The sequence below is a fragment of the Chlorocebus sabaeus genome, chromosome 28 (assembly GCF_047675955.1).
Source record: "Chlorocebus sabaeus isolate Y175 chromosome 28, mChlSab1.0.hap1, whole genome shotgun sequence".
In the NCBI taxonomy this organism is placed as follows: Eukaryota; Metazoa; Chordata; class Mammalia; order Primates; family Cercopithecidae; genus Chlorocebus; species Chlorocebus sabaeus.
In genome coordinates, this window is record NC_132931.1 from 12,028,045 (window position 1) to 12,039,979 (window position 11,935).

The following is an 11,935-nucleotide window of genomic DNA, read 5'->3' on the forward strand; positions in this document are numbered from 1 at the left end:
ACCCGCTTTGATAAACATTGCTTTAGGGCCGGGCGCGGTGGCTCAAGCCTGTAATCCCAGCACTTTGGGAGGCCGAGACGGGCGGATCACGAGGTCAGGAGATCGAGACCATCCTGGCTAACACGGTGAAACCCCGTCTCTACTAAAAATACAAAAAACTAGCCGGGCGAGGTGGCGGGCGCCTATAGTCCCAGCTACTCCGGAGGCTGAGGCAGGAGAATGGCGTAAACCCGGGAGGCGGAGCTTGCAGTGAGCTGAGATCCGGCCACTGCAGTCCAGCCCGGGCTACAGAGCAAGACTCCGTCTCAAAAAAAAAAAAAAAATTGCTTTAGTTGACTCTAGTTTGATAAATGTGAAAAATCAGGCCATCCCACAAATATCCAAACAGAAAGTATTACCTGTGTGCCCAGTAATTATGTGGGGGGGGGTCCCTTTGCCACTGGAGCAGCCCAGTGACAAGGGTCTGAAGGCTGGGCACAATGGCTCATGCCTGTAATCCCAGCACTTTGGGTGGCCAAGGCGGGCAGAATGCTCAAGGTCAGAAGTTTGAGACCAGCCTGGCTGACATGGTGAAACCTCTTCTCTCCTAAAAATACAAAAAATTGCAGGGCATGGCGGTGCACGCCTATAGTCCCAGCTACTCAGGAGGCTGAGGCAGAAGAATCCTTTGAACCCAGGAGGCAGAGGTTGCAGTGAGCTGAGATCGCACCACTGCACTCCAGCCTGGATGACAGAGTGAAACTGTCTCAAAAAAAAACAAAAAAACCGGGTCTGAAGGGCTCTGGACTTGAAAGCCCGGGTGCCATCTCGGCAGGCCCTGCAGGTCCAGGAATTAAATGAAGCCAATTGTCAGTCCCTACCATGGAGCCTGACACTAAGAAGGTCCTGAAGTCTTAGTTTGCTTCGTTTCGTTTTTTGTTTTTTGTTTTTTGTTTTTTTGAGATACGGTCTTGGTCTGTCACCCAGGCTGGAGTGTAGTGTGGTGATCACAGCTCACTGCAGCCTCAAACTCCTGGGCTCAAGCGATCCTCCTGCCTGCCTCAGCCAATGAGGTAGCTGGGATTATAGGTGCAAGCCACTACACCCATCTAGTTTTCAAAAAATTTTTTGCATCTGGGAGGCCGAGGCGGGCAGATCACTTGAGGTCAGGAGTTCGAGAACAGCCTGGCCAACATGGTGTTTCCCCTAAAAATACAAAAATAATTAGCGGGGCGTGGTGGCGCTCACCTGTAATCCCAGCTACTGCAGAGGATGAAGCAGGAGAATCACTTGAACCCAGGAGGCCGACCTTGCAGTGAGCCAAGATGGCACCACTGTACTCCAGCCTGGGTGACAGAGCAAGATTTCATCTCAGAAAAAAAAAAAAAAAAGTGTGTTTTTTGCATAGACAGGGTATCAGTATGTCATCTAGATTGGAGTGCAGATGGCACGATCATAACTCACTGTACTTTCAAACTCCCAGGCTCAAGCGATCTTTCCGCCTCAGCCTCCGCCAGTAGCTCAGACTACAAGCTGGAGCCACTGCCCCCAACTAAAAGATGAAAATCGTTAAAACAAACATTGGGATGACTGGGCTTCTGCACTGTACTGTTTTGTTACACTGCATAGCATAATCTATGTTCTCTATGGAGGCAAGAAACACTTGGGTTCCCCTTTCAGCTAGATACTTGTAGCGTTTCCTACCACCCCTATTCAGGCACACACACAATTTACACAGGAAAGAGTCAGTGGCAGTGGAGGTGGCAGGACTCTAGTACAACAGGATTTTTTATTTATATGGCAATAGTTACAGATCACACACACACACACACACACACTCAGGAAGACCCACTAACTGGGCTCACCAAGAGACAATTACCACCCCCCTCAATGCAGAGTACTTTGGGCTTCCAGGGAACAGGCCTTTTCTTACATGGCTCTGGTCCGAGGTCCAGTACTCGGCATGCGAACAGCCACATCATGGAAGGAATAAGTGGAGGAGTGTCTTTTCAACTACTTGGGTGTGACCCTGAAGACTCGGATGTGGATGGCTGAGTTGTTGCGGATCCGAGTCAGTGGCTCCCGTGTATCAGTCTCCGGCTCCAGCTCATCAACAAGCTCCACGGTGGAGGTATTGGCAGCCACCTGCAAGGACCCGAAGCTGCCCGCCTGCAGCTGCAGCGCGATGTTGATGGCGCGGTTGATGGCCAGGCCCAAGCCGTGAATGTAGATCTCAGAGCACGCGTTCTGACCCCGGGCCCCTCCGTCCAGCAGCTTCTGGCAGCGTGCCAGCTGGGCCTTAAAGTCAGTCTTCATGTTGACATAAATGTCATTGGGCCTCCGGGGCAGGCGGTTGGGAAGCCTTTTCCTAAGGGTGTATTCCACCGGATCCAGTTCAGCCTCCACGGTACCTCGGGGCTCACGGTTTTCTGCCATGCTGTGTGCCCTGGCATGGGAAAGGGACAAGATCAGAGGGATCACAGTGACCTCGAAGCCTTTCCTACCCCTTTTCCTGTACAAAGGGTGCACCTGGCCCGGCAGTGGCTCACGCCTGTAACCTCAGCACTTTGGGAGGCCGAGGCGGGAGGATCACTGGAACCCGCGTGTTTGATACCAGCCTGGGCAACACAGCAAGACCCTGTCTTAAGAAAATTTTTTTCAATTACCCGGGCCGAGGCGGGAGGATCGCTTGAGATCGGGAGTTCGAGGCTACAGTGAGCCGGGATCGCGCCACTGCACTCTAGCCTGGGAAACAGAGCAAGCCGCTGTCTGAAACAAATACAAAAACAAAAGGTGCACCCGAGAGGGGACACACTCGACATCCCTGTTTCCTTCCGGCCCCTCGTCCCCTCCTACCCACCTCCAGATTCCGCGTCTCCCCCAACCTCGCGCCTCTCCGCCGCCCCTCCCGTGCTCACTCTCTTCGCTCCACAGAGCCTTCCAGGCGCGCGAGGCCTGCTCCTCGCCAGGCCACTGAAGGGTTCGCCGGCCAGCCCAAGTAACCGCGACCCCAGGTCCCAGGGAAAGAAGGATGGGGGCGCAACCAACCTGCCGGCTCGTGGGCGCCCTGCCAGCGCCGCGGTCCTGAACGGGCTGCGGAGTGCGCACGCGCGCCCACACCCCGCGAACCACGAATCTCCTTCCCGGCTTCCGTTCACCCCGCCCCTTCCCTGAGGGCAAGTGCGACTGCGCGAGGCGTTTGAGTAACGCGAGACTTCCGGGACTGACGGGATCTACCACGTGTACGCCTCCGGGGCTGGCAGGCGGCCGGGGGCGGGGACCAGGTCCAAGCAGGGGAGGCGCTAGAAGGGGCAGGGTCTGCCTCCCTAGGGCTGGCAGAGTGCCCGGCCGGCGGAGGGGTAGTGTAGGGGAGACACCTGGAGGGGAGGCCGTTCTAGGGGCGGGGTTCTTCCCCATGGGAGCAGGGAGGGGGTCGAGTTCAGGAGACCGCGGTCGCCAAGAGGCCTGAACTCCCCGTCGGTCGCAGCTCCTCTGGTCAGAAGAGGCCTGAGCAGGGCTGGAAGAACTGATCCCCTAGTCTAATGTCCCTGTGGCCCGAGGACCGAGGGGGGAACTGAGGGACGTAGCCGGTCCCCACCTCGCTGGAGGACAGCGTCCCGGGACTCCCCTGCAGTTCACGGGAAGCTGTCCGCCTCCTGTCTGTGCTGGGGACCCCCGCTGTGAGCCCTAAGCCCAGGCTTCACGGGTCCCCAAGGAACGCTGACCCACGCACGCCCCTCAACCATTTCCCACCAGCTCTGCGGCCCGCGACCCCTTAACAGGGACTTGTCGCCCCCTGGTGGGCAAGGTGGGGAGGACGCGCGCCGGATTCGTGGCTCTCCAGGCCAGCGGAGTGGGGGCTCTGCCCAGACTGGATGGTTTCTACAGAGTTCCCTTCTGAAATGAGTAGGACCTGCTGCATCCTTTGGGGACCTTGAACTACTCTGTTTGCCCAGCATTCAAATGGGGATGTTCACAACAGCTCCTCCACCATATTGCACATGCATTTTATTGAATGGCTAGCTGTATAGCTTCTGACTATAAACTTGCATTTATTTATTTTTGAGAGAGGGTCTCACTTTGTGTCCCAGGCTGGACTGCAGTGGTGTGATCTCAGCTCACTGCAACCTCTGCCTACCAGGTTCAAGCGATTCTTGTGCCTCAGCCTCTTGAGTAGCTGGGATTACAGGCGCACGCCACAACACCCGGCCAATTAGTTAAATTTTTTTGAGACAGGGCCTTACTCTGTTACCCAGGCTGGAGTGCAGTGGCGTGAACACGGCTCACTGCAGCCCTGAATTCCTGGGCTCAAGTGATCATCCTGTGTCAGCTTCCTGTGTAGCTGGGACCACAGGTGTGCGCCACAACGCACGGCTGAGTTTTAAAAATTTTTTTGTAGAGATGGAGTCTCACTTTGTGGCCCCGGCTCGTTCTGAACTCCTAAGTTCAAGCGATCCTCCCACCCTGGCCTCCCAAAGTGCTGGGATTACAGGTGTGAGCCACTGGGCTTAACTCAGCCTAAACTTGTCTTTTATTTTTATTTTTATTTTTTTTAAAGACAGGGTTTCAGTCTGTTGCCTAGGCTGAAGTGCAGTGGTGTGATCACAGCTCACTGCAACTTCCGCCTACCAGGTTCAAGAGATTTTTGTGCCTTAGCCTCCTGGGTAGCTGGGATTACAGGCACACGCCACTGCACCTGGCCAATTTACTTCATTTTTTTGAGATTGGGTCCTCCTCTGTCACCCAGGCTGGAATGCAGTGGCATGAACATGGCTCAGTGCAGCCCTGAACTCCTGGGCTCAAGCCATCATTCCTGTGTCAGCTTCCTTTGTAGCTGGGACCACAGGTGTGTGCCACAATGCACAGGTGATTTTTTAATTTTTTTGTAGAGATGGAGTCTCACTTTGTGGCCCAGGCTGGTTTCAAACTCCTGGGCTCAAGCGATCCTCCCACCTTGGCCTCCCAAAGTGCTGGGATTACAGGTGTGAGCCACTGTGCTCAGCCTAAACTTGTCTTTGTTTTTTTTTTTTTTTGAGACAGGGTCGCAGTCTGTTGCCCAGGCTGGAGTGCAGTGGTGTGATCATAGCTCACTGCAGCCTCGACCTCCTGGGCTCAAGCAATCCTCCTGCCCCAGCCACCTGAATAGCTAGGACTACAGGCATGCGCCAGTATGTACAGTTGTATTTTAGAAGTTAATCCTTGGTATTGAAATTTTTGAAATGTTCACATAATTGTTGGGACTGATTCATTCCTCCACACATGACGTGCCTCCTCTCTCCCATATCCTGTTCATTGTAGCGGTCGCAGGCATTTGCGTTGACAGGATATATAGATGGCTCCACACTTGACCTTGAGCGCCAGAATGCTCTGAAGTCAAGCATATGCCACAGTGCTTGAGACTGTGGGCATCATCTGTAGTGTCCTTTTCCCCGACTCCTGTCTCCTTGGTCCTAGGGAGGTCTGGCTCTAATTGCTAGTTTCCAGAGATTCATTCTTTTTTTTTTTTTTTTTTTTTTTGAGACAGTCTCGCTCTATCGCCCAGGCTGGAGTGCAGAGGCGTGATCTCAGCCCACTGCAACCTCTGTCTCTCAGGTTAAAGTGATTCTCCTGCCTCAGCCTCCTGAGTAGCTGGGATTACAGGCATGCACCATCACGCCTGACTAATTTTTGTATTTTTAGTAGAGATGGGGTTTCACCATGTTGGCCAGGCTGGTCTCAAACTCCTGATCTCAAGTGATCCTCCCGCCTTGGTCTCCTAAAGCTCTGGGTTGAGAGGCGTGAGCCATTGTGCCCAGCCTCATTTTTAAGCCTAGGGTCACAGGAAGAAGCAACAAGAAACTATACCCAACTCAAAACGTTTTAGGAGAATCATAAAATTTGTCCATTCAGAAGGTAGAGTTGGGTCCATTAAGTTATTGTTACAAGAGGTTGCATATTCAATGATCAGTTATATAAAATAATGTTCTCATCGTAAGTATACTTTTCATAATCTGTTTTATCATACATGTAACATTCAAACTGACAAATACACTGACTTGGGAATAAAGGATATGAAAACACTGGTTTAAAAAAACGGGGATGCTAATTCCTTTCTTGCAGTTGAGTTGTGAAACCCCAGGTAATGTCATAAACTGTAAACCTACACAGGTGAGTTGGCATATTTATGTCTCCCAGACCATTCTCACTTCCCTAGGATGGAGTCCGACCTCATTTGATCAAAGGTCGAAGAGAGTTCAGATTCCAGAGAAATTTGCTCCCAGCACCCCATTTCAATCCCATAGTTCTTTCCTTTACTTCAGATTCTTTCATTAACCACAAGATTAGGATTGAATTGGAAGATCCAACATATTATAGTAAAGATACCAATTCTCTTCAAATTAATCCATAGGGGCCGAGTGTGGTGCCTCACGCCTTTAATCCCAGCACTTTGGAGGCCAAGGCGGGCAGATCACTTGAGGTCAGGATTTCAAGACCAGCCCGGCCAATATGGTGAAACCCCATCTCTGCTAAAAATACAAAATTAGCTGGGCAGGGTGGCGTGCACCTGGTAGTAATCCCAGCTACTCGGGAGGCTGAGGCAGGAGACTAGCTGGAACCCAGGAGGCAGAGGTTGCAGTAAGCTGAGATCCCGCCACTGCACTCCAGCGTGGGCAACAGAGTGACCTCTGTCTCAAACGACAACAACAACAAAAACCCAAATTGATCTATAGGCATAATGCAATTCCTACAAAAATCCCAGCAATGCTTTTTTGTATTAAATATAGATGTTTATTCTAAACTTTATATGGAAAGGCAAAAGAAGTAGAATAGTTAAAACCACTTTGAGGCCGGGCGCGGTGGCTCAAGCCTGTAATCCCAGCACTTTGGGAGGCCGAGACGGGCGGATCACGAGGTCAGGAGATCGAGACCATCCTGGCTAAAGCGGTGAAACCCCATCTCTACTAAAAAAATACAAAAAAACTAGCCGGGCGAGGTGGCGGGCGCCTGTAGTCCCAGCTACTCGGGAGGCTGAGGCAGGAGAATGGTGGGAACCCAGGAGGCGGAGCTTGCAGTGAGCCGAGATCCGGCCACTGCACTCCAGCCTGGGCGACAGAGCGAGACTCCGTCTCAAAAAAAAAAAAGAAAAGAAAAGAAAAAAAAAACCACTTTGAAAAAGTTGTTGGAATCACACTATCTACCTGATTTTATGACTTACTATATAAATATAGTTACCAAGAAACTATGGTCTCCCCAGTGGGATAGACACATAAATCAGTAAGATGGAATTGAGACCTCAGAAATAGATTCACACAAGTACAGTCAACTAACTCTCTTTAAAAAATAAACTTTTTTTGCCGGGCACGATGGCTCACACCTGTAATCCCAGCACTTTGGGAGGCTGAGGTGGGCGGATCACGAGGTCAGGAGATCAAGACCAGCCTGGCTAACACAGTGTAACTCCGTCTCTACTAAAAATACAAAAAATTAGCCGGGCGTGGTGGTGGTCGCCTGTAGTCCCAGCTACTCAGGAGGCTGAGGCAGGAGAATGACGTGAACCCGGGAGGCGGAGCTTGCAGTGAGCCGAGACCGCCACTGTACTCCAGCCTGGGTGACAGAGCGAGACTCCATCTCAAAAATAAAAATAAAAATAAATAAATAAATAAATTTTGTTTGTTTATAAGACAGTGTCTCACTCTGTCACCCAGGCTTGGAGTGCAGTGCCACAATCTTGGCTCAATGCAGCCTCGACCTCCTGGGCTCAAGTCATCCTCCCACCTCAGCCTCCCAGGGGACTATCAGCACACACTACATACCCAACTAATTTTGTTTTATTTTTTGTAGAGACGAGGTCTTACTATGTTGATCAGGCTGATCTCGAACTCCTGGACTCAAGCAATCCTCCTGCCTCAGCTCCCTCAAAGTGCTGAGATTACAGGCGTGAGCCACTGCCAACCAACTTGTTTTTGACAAAGGTACAAAAGTGTTTTAATGGGGAAAGCACGATCTTTTCAAGTGGTGCTGAAACAATTGTACAAATAGGCAAAGCAATGAGCCTCAGCCCTATGCAAAAAATTAATACAAAATGGATAGTGATCTAGGAAAAAACTTCATGGTGTAGGGTCAGGTGAAGAGTTTTGTTTTTTTGTTTGTTTGTTTGAGACACAGTCTCACTCTGTTGCCCGGGCTGGAGTGCAGTGGTAGGATCTCGGCTCACTGCAACCTCTGCCTCCCGGGTTCAAGAGATTCTCCTGCCTCAGCCTCCTGAGTAGCTGGGATTACAGGCACATGCCACCACGCCCAGCTAAAGACAAAGAGTTCTTAGACGTGACTCCAGAAGCACAATCCATAAAAGAAAAACAATTGGGCTGGGCGCGGTGGCTCATGCCTGTAATCCCAGCACTTTGGGAAGCTGAGGTGGGTGGATCACCACAGGTTAGGAGTTCTAGACCAGCCTGGCCAACATGATGAAACCCCACCTCTACCAAAAATACAAAAAATTATCCAGGCGTGGTAGCATGCACCTGTAATCCCAGCTACTCAGGAGGCTGAGGCAGGAGAATTGCTTGAACCCAGGAGGCGGAGGTTGCAGTGAGCTGAGATTGCACCATTGCACTCCAGCTTGGGCAACAAGAGTGAAACTCTGTCTCAAAATAAAAAACATTGATAAATTGGACTTCATCAAGATGTGTAAACATTTGCTGTGTGAAAGACCACGTTAATAAGATGAAAAGAGAAGCCACAGACTGGGAGAAAATATTTGCAAATCACATATCCGACAAAGGACTCGTATCCAGCATATATAAAGCACTCTCTAAGTTCAAGAAGTAGAAACCCACCGGGCGCGGTGGCTCACGCCTGTAATCCCTGCACTTTGGGAGGCCGAGGCGGGCAGATCACAAGGTCAGGAGATCGAGACCATGGTGAAACCCCGTCTCTACTAAAAAATAGAAAAAAATTAGCCAGGCGCAGTGGCGGGCACCTGTAGTCCCAGCTACTCGGGAGGCTGAGGCAGGAGAATGGCGTGAACCCGGGAGGCGGAGCTTGCAGTGAGCCGAGATTGCGCCACTGCACTCCAGCCTGGGCGACAGAGCGAGACTCCGTCTCAAAAAAAAAAAAAAAAAAAAAAAAAAAAAAGAAGTAGAAACCAAATAACCCAATTAGAAAATGGGCAAATCCAGCCTGGGCAACACAGTGAGATCCTGTCTCTACAACAAATTTAAAAATTAGCCAGACATGGTGGTGTGTGCCTGTAGTCCCAGCTACTCCGGAGGCTGGGTTGGAGGACTGCTTGAACCCAGGAGGACAACACTGCAATGAACTGTGATTATACCACTGCACTCCAGCCTGGGTGGCAAAGTGAGGCTCTGAGAAAGAAAGAGAGAGAGGAAGGAAAGGAAGAAAAAGAAAAGGACGGAAGGGAGGGAGGGAGGGAAGAAGGGAGGGAGGGAGGGAGGGAGGGAAAGAAAGAAAAGAAAGGAGGGAAGGAAGGAAGGAAGGAAGGAAGCAAACAAGCAAGCAGTGGCTCTTGCCTGTAATCCCAGCACTTTGGGAAGCTGAGGTGGGTGGATCACCTGAGGTTGGGAGTTCGAGACCAGCCTGGCCAACATGGTGAAACCCCCTCTCTACTAAAACTACAAAAATTAGCTGGGTTTGGTGGCAGGCGCCTGTTAATCCCATCTACTCGGGAAGCTGAGATATGAAAATCACTAAAACTTGGAAGGCACAGGTTGCAGTGAGCCAGGATCACACTATTGTACTCCAGCCTGGGTGACAGAGCAAGGCTCTGGCTAAAAAAAAGAAAAAGAAAAAGAGAAAAAGAAAATGGGCAAATCTCAAGCGGACATTTCAGTGAAAGACAGTATAAGAATGGTAAATAAGCACATCATAAGATGTTCAATATCACTAGCTATTAAGGAAATACATACGAAAACCATGACAAGCTACCAATAACATGCATTGTAATGGCTGAAATACACAATCCTAACAATACCAAGTGTGGATGAGAATGCAGGGAAACTGGATCTCTCATACACTGCTTGTGGAAGTGTAAAATCATACAGCCATCCTAGAAAACAGTTTGGCAGTTCCTTCTAAAATTAAATGTACACTTACCAAATGACCTAGCAAGAGTATTTCTCAGCATTTAAAAACCGTACATGAACATCCATAGCATTTTTTTTTTTTTTTTCCTGAGATGGAGTCTCACTCTGTCACTCAGGCCAGGATGGAGTGCACTGGCACAATCTCAGCTCACTGCAACCTCTGCCTCCCAGGTTTAAGCAATTATCTGCCTCAACCTCCTGAGTAGCTGGGATTACAGGCGCGTGCCACCATGTCAGCTAATTTTTTTGTATTTTTAGTAGAGATGGGGTTTCACCATCTTGGCCAGGCTGGTCTTGAACTCCTGACCTCATGATCCACCTGCCTCAGCCCCTCAAAGTGCTATGATTACAGGCATGAGCCACCGCGCCCAGCCCGTCCATACCATTTTTATTTGTAATAGCCCAACAGGAAACAACTTGGATGGCTTTTTTTTCATATTAATTTATTATGTAGAGATGGGGGGTCTCCCTGTGTTGCCCAGGCTGGTCTTGAACTCCTGTACTTAAGCAATCCTCCTGCCTCGGCCTCCCAAAGCGCTGGGATTGCAGGTGTGAGCCACCGACCTCCAGATAACTTTTGATCAGTGCAAGGTAAACAATCTATGGCACATTCATCCCATGGAATATTACACAGCTATAAGGGATGGATCAAGGTGACCTGTTAGGCTGTGAACATACCAGTTATATTGCATAATACTGTGCTCACCTGCTCATATTGTAGTGTGCAAGACAAGGTGAGCATGATCGTGTGACCTGTGCTAACAGGAGGGGACATGAATAGGATTGGGTGGATTCCCAAGGAGAGACAGCCAATATCATCTTGAGGGATCCAGGGTTTTCCGAGAGGAAGTAATGATTAGGCAGAGACAGGAATGTTTAGTAATATGTCCTATATCCCATTCACTTTTTTTTGAGACAGGGTCTGGCTCTGCCACCCAGGCTAGAGTGCAGTGGCTTGATCTCCACTTTCTCCAACCTCCACCTCCCTGGCTGAGGCAATCCTTCCACCTCAGCCTCCTGAGTAGCTGGGACTACATGTGCGTACCACCACACCCGGCTAATTTTTTTATTTTTTGTAGAGATAGGGTTTCGTTATGTTGTGCAGGCTGCTTTTGAACTCTTGGGCTCAAGCGATCCTCCCGCCTCAGCCTCCCAAAGTGCTGGGATTACAGATGTGAGCCACTGTGCCCTACCCATATCCTGTTCCAAAGTGGAGGTGTTGAAGGACTGAGCCCTGGGAGGATGGGGAGAAGAGGAGGAACCAGTAAAAGTCTGAGAAATAGCAGCTAGTGAGGTGGGAGGAAAACCAACAGAATATAGCATCCAGAAAGCCAGGTGAAGATGGCATTTCTGGAGGGAGTGACCATCTATGTCACTGGCTGGTAACACGTCATATAAGATAATGGACCAGTAGATTTCACAATGTGGAGGTCATTGGTGACTTACAACGCAGTTATGTTTGGTTGAACAAAGAACTTAGCTCAGGGTCAAAAGTAATTCTGAATGCAATAAATTAATTTTAAGGCCCATTATGTCATAATTAACAAAAAGCACAGTTTATGAGTTATCACTCCATTACTCAGGTCGTATGTCTTTCCATGGTACCTAAAATATGTTTTGCAAACTCTGATATCCAGGTAAGTATCAAGGCTCGCAATTTAAGTGGGTGAAGACAAGCTCCGTAATAAACCAATTTGACAATAAACCGATCTGACAACAAGATAGTCCTTATCCCCTTACATGCATTTTTTTTTTTTTTTTTTTTTGAGACAGGGTCTCGCTCTGATTCTCAGGCTGGCGTTCAGTGGCCCGATCTCAGCTCACGCAACCTCCGCCTCCAAGGTTCAAGTGATTCTCCTGCCTCAGCCTCCCGA

At 49.8% G+C, this 11,935-nt stretch overlaps 1 protein-coding gene across 8 annotated transcripts; it reads right to left on the reverse strand.

Moving 5' to 3' along the window:
• Positions 1 to 1,749: 1,749 nt before the first annotated feature.
• Positions 1,750 to 3,145, reverse strand: POP7 (POP7 homolog, ribonuclease P/MRP subunit). 8 transcript variants are annotated; one of them, XM_037990441.2, is made up of 3 exons: positions 3,028 to 3,143; positions 2,646 to 2,724; positions 1,750 to 2,425 (listed from the first exon to the last, which is right to left on the reverse strand). In XM_037990441.2, exon 3 carries the CDS (start codon positions 2,413 to 2,415, stop codon positions 1,993 to 1,995), a length of 423 nt encoding a protein of 140 aa, XP_037846369.1. In that variant the 5' UTR covers positions 2,416 to 2,425; positions 2,646 to 2,724; positions 3,028 to 3,143; the 3' UTR covers positions 1,750 to 1,992. The 8 variants fall into 8 exon arrangements, with proteins under 8 accessions (XP_037846369.1, XP_072868836.1, XP_072868837.1 ...); XM_073012735.1 differs by having other exon boundaries at positions 2,646 to 2,748; positions 3,028 to 3,137; XM_073012736.1 differs by having other exon boundaries at positions 2,646 to 2,748; positions 2,840 to 3,071.
• Between the last annotated feature and the right edge of the window lie 8,790 nt (positions 3,146 to 11,935).

What these genes read in the sequence shown, in the direction of transcription:
- POP7 (XM_008018519.3), bottom strand. Translation starts at nt 2,415, where the DNA reads ATGGCAGAAAACCGTGAGCCCCGAGGTACCGTGGAGGCTGAACTGGAT.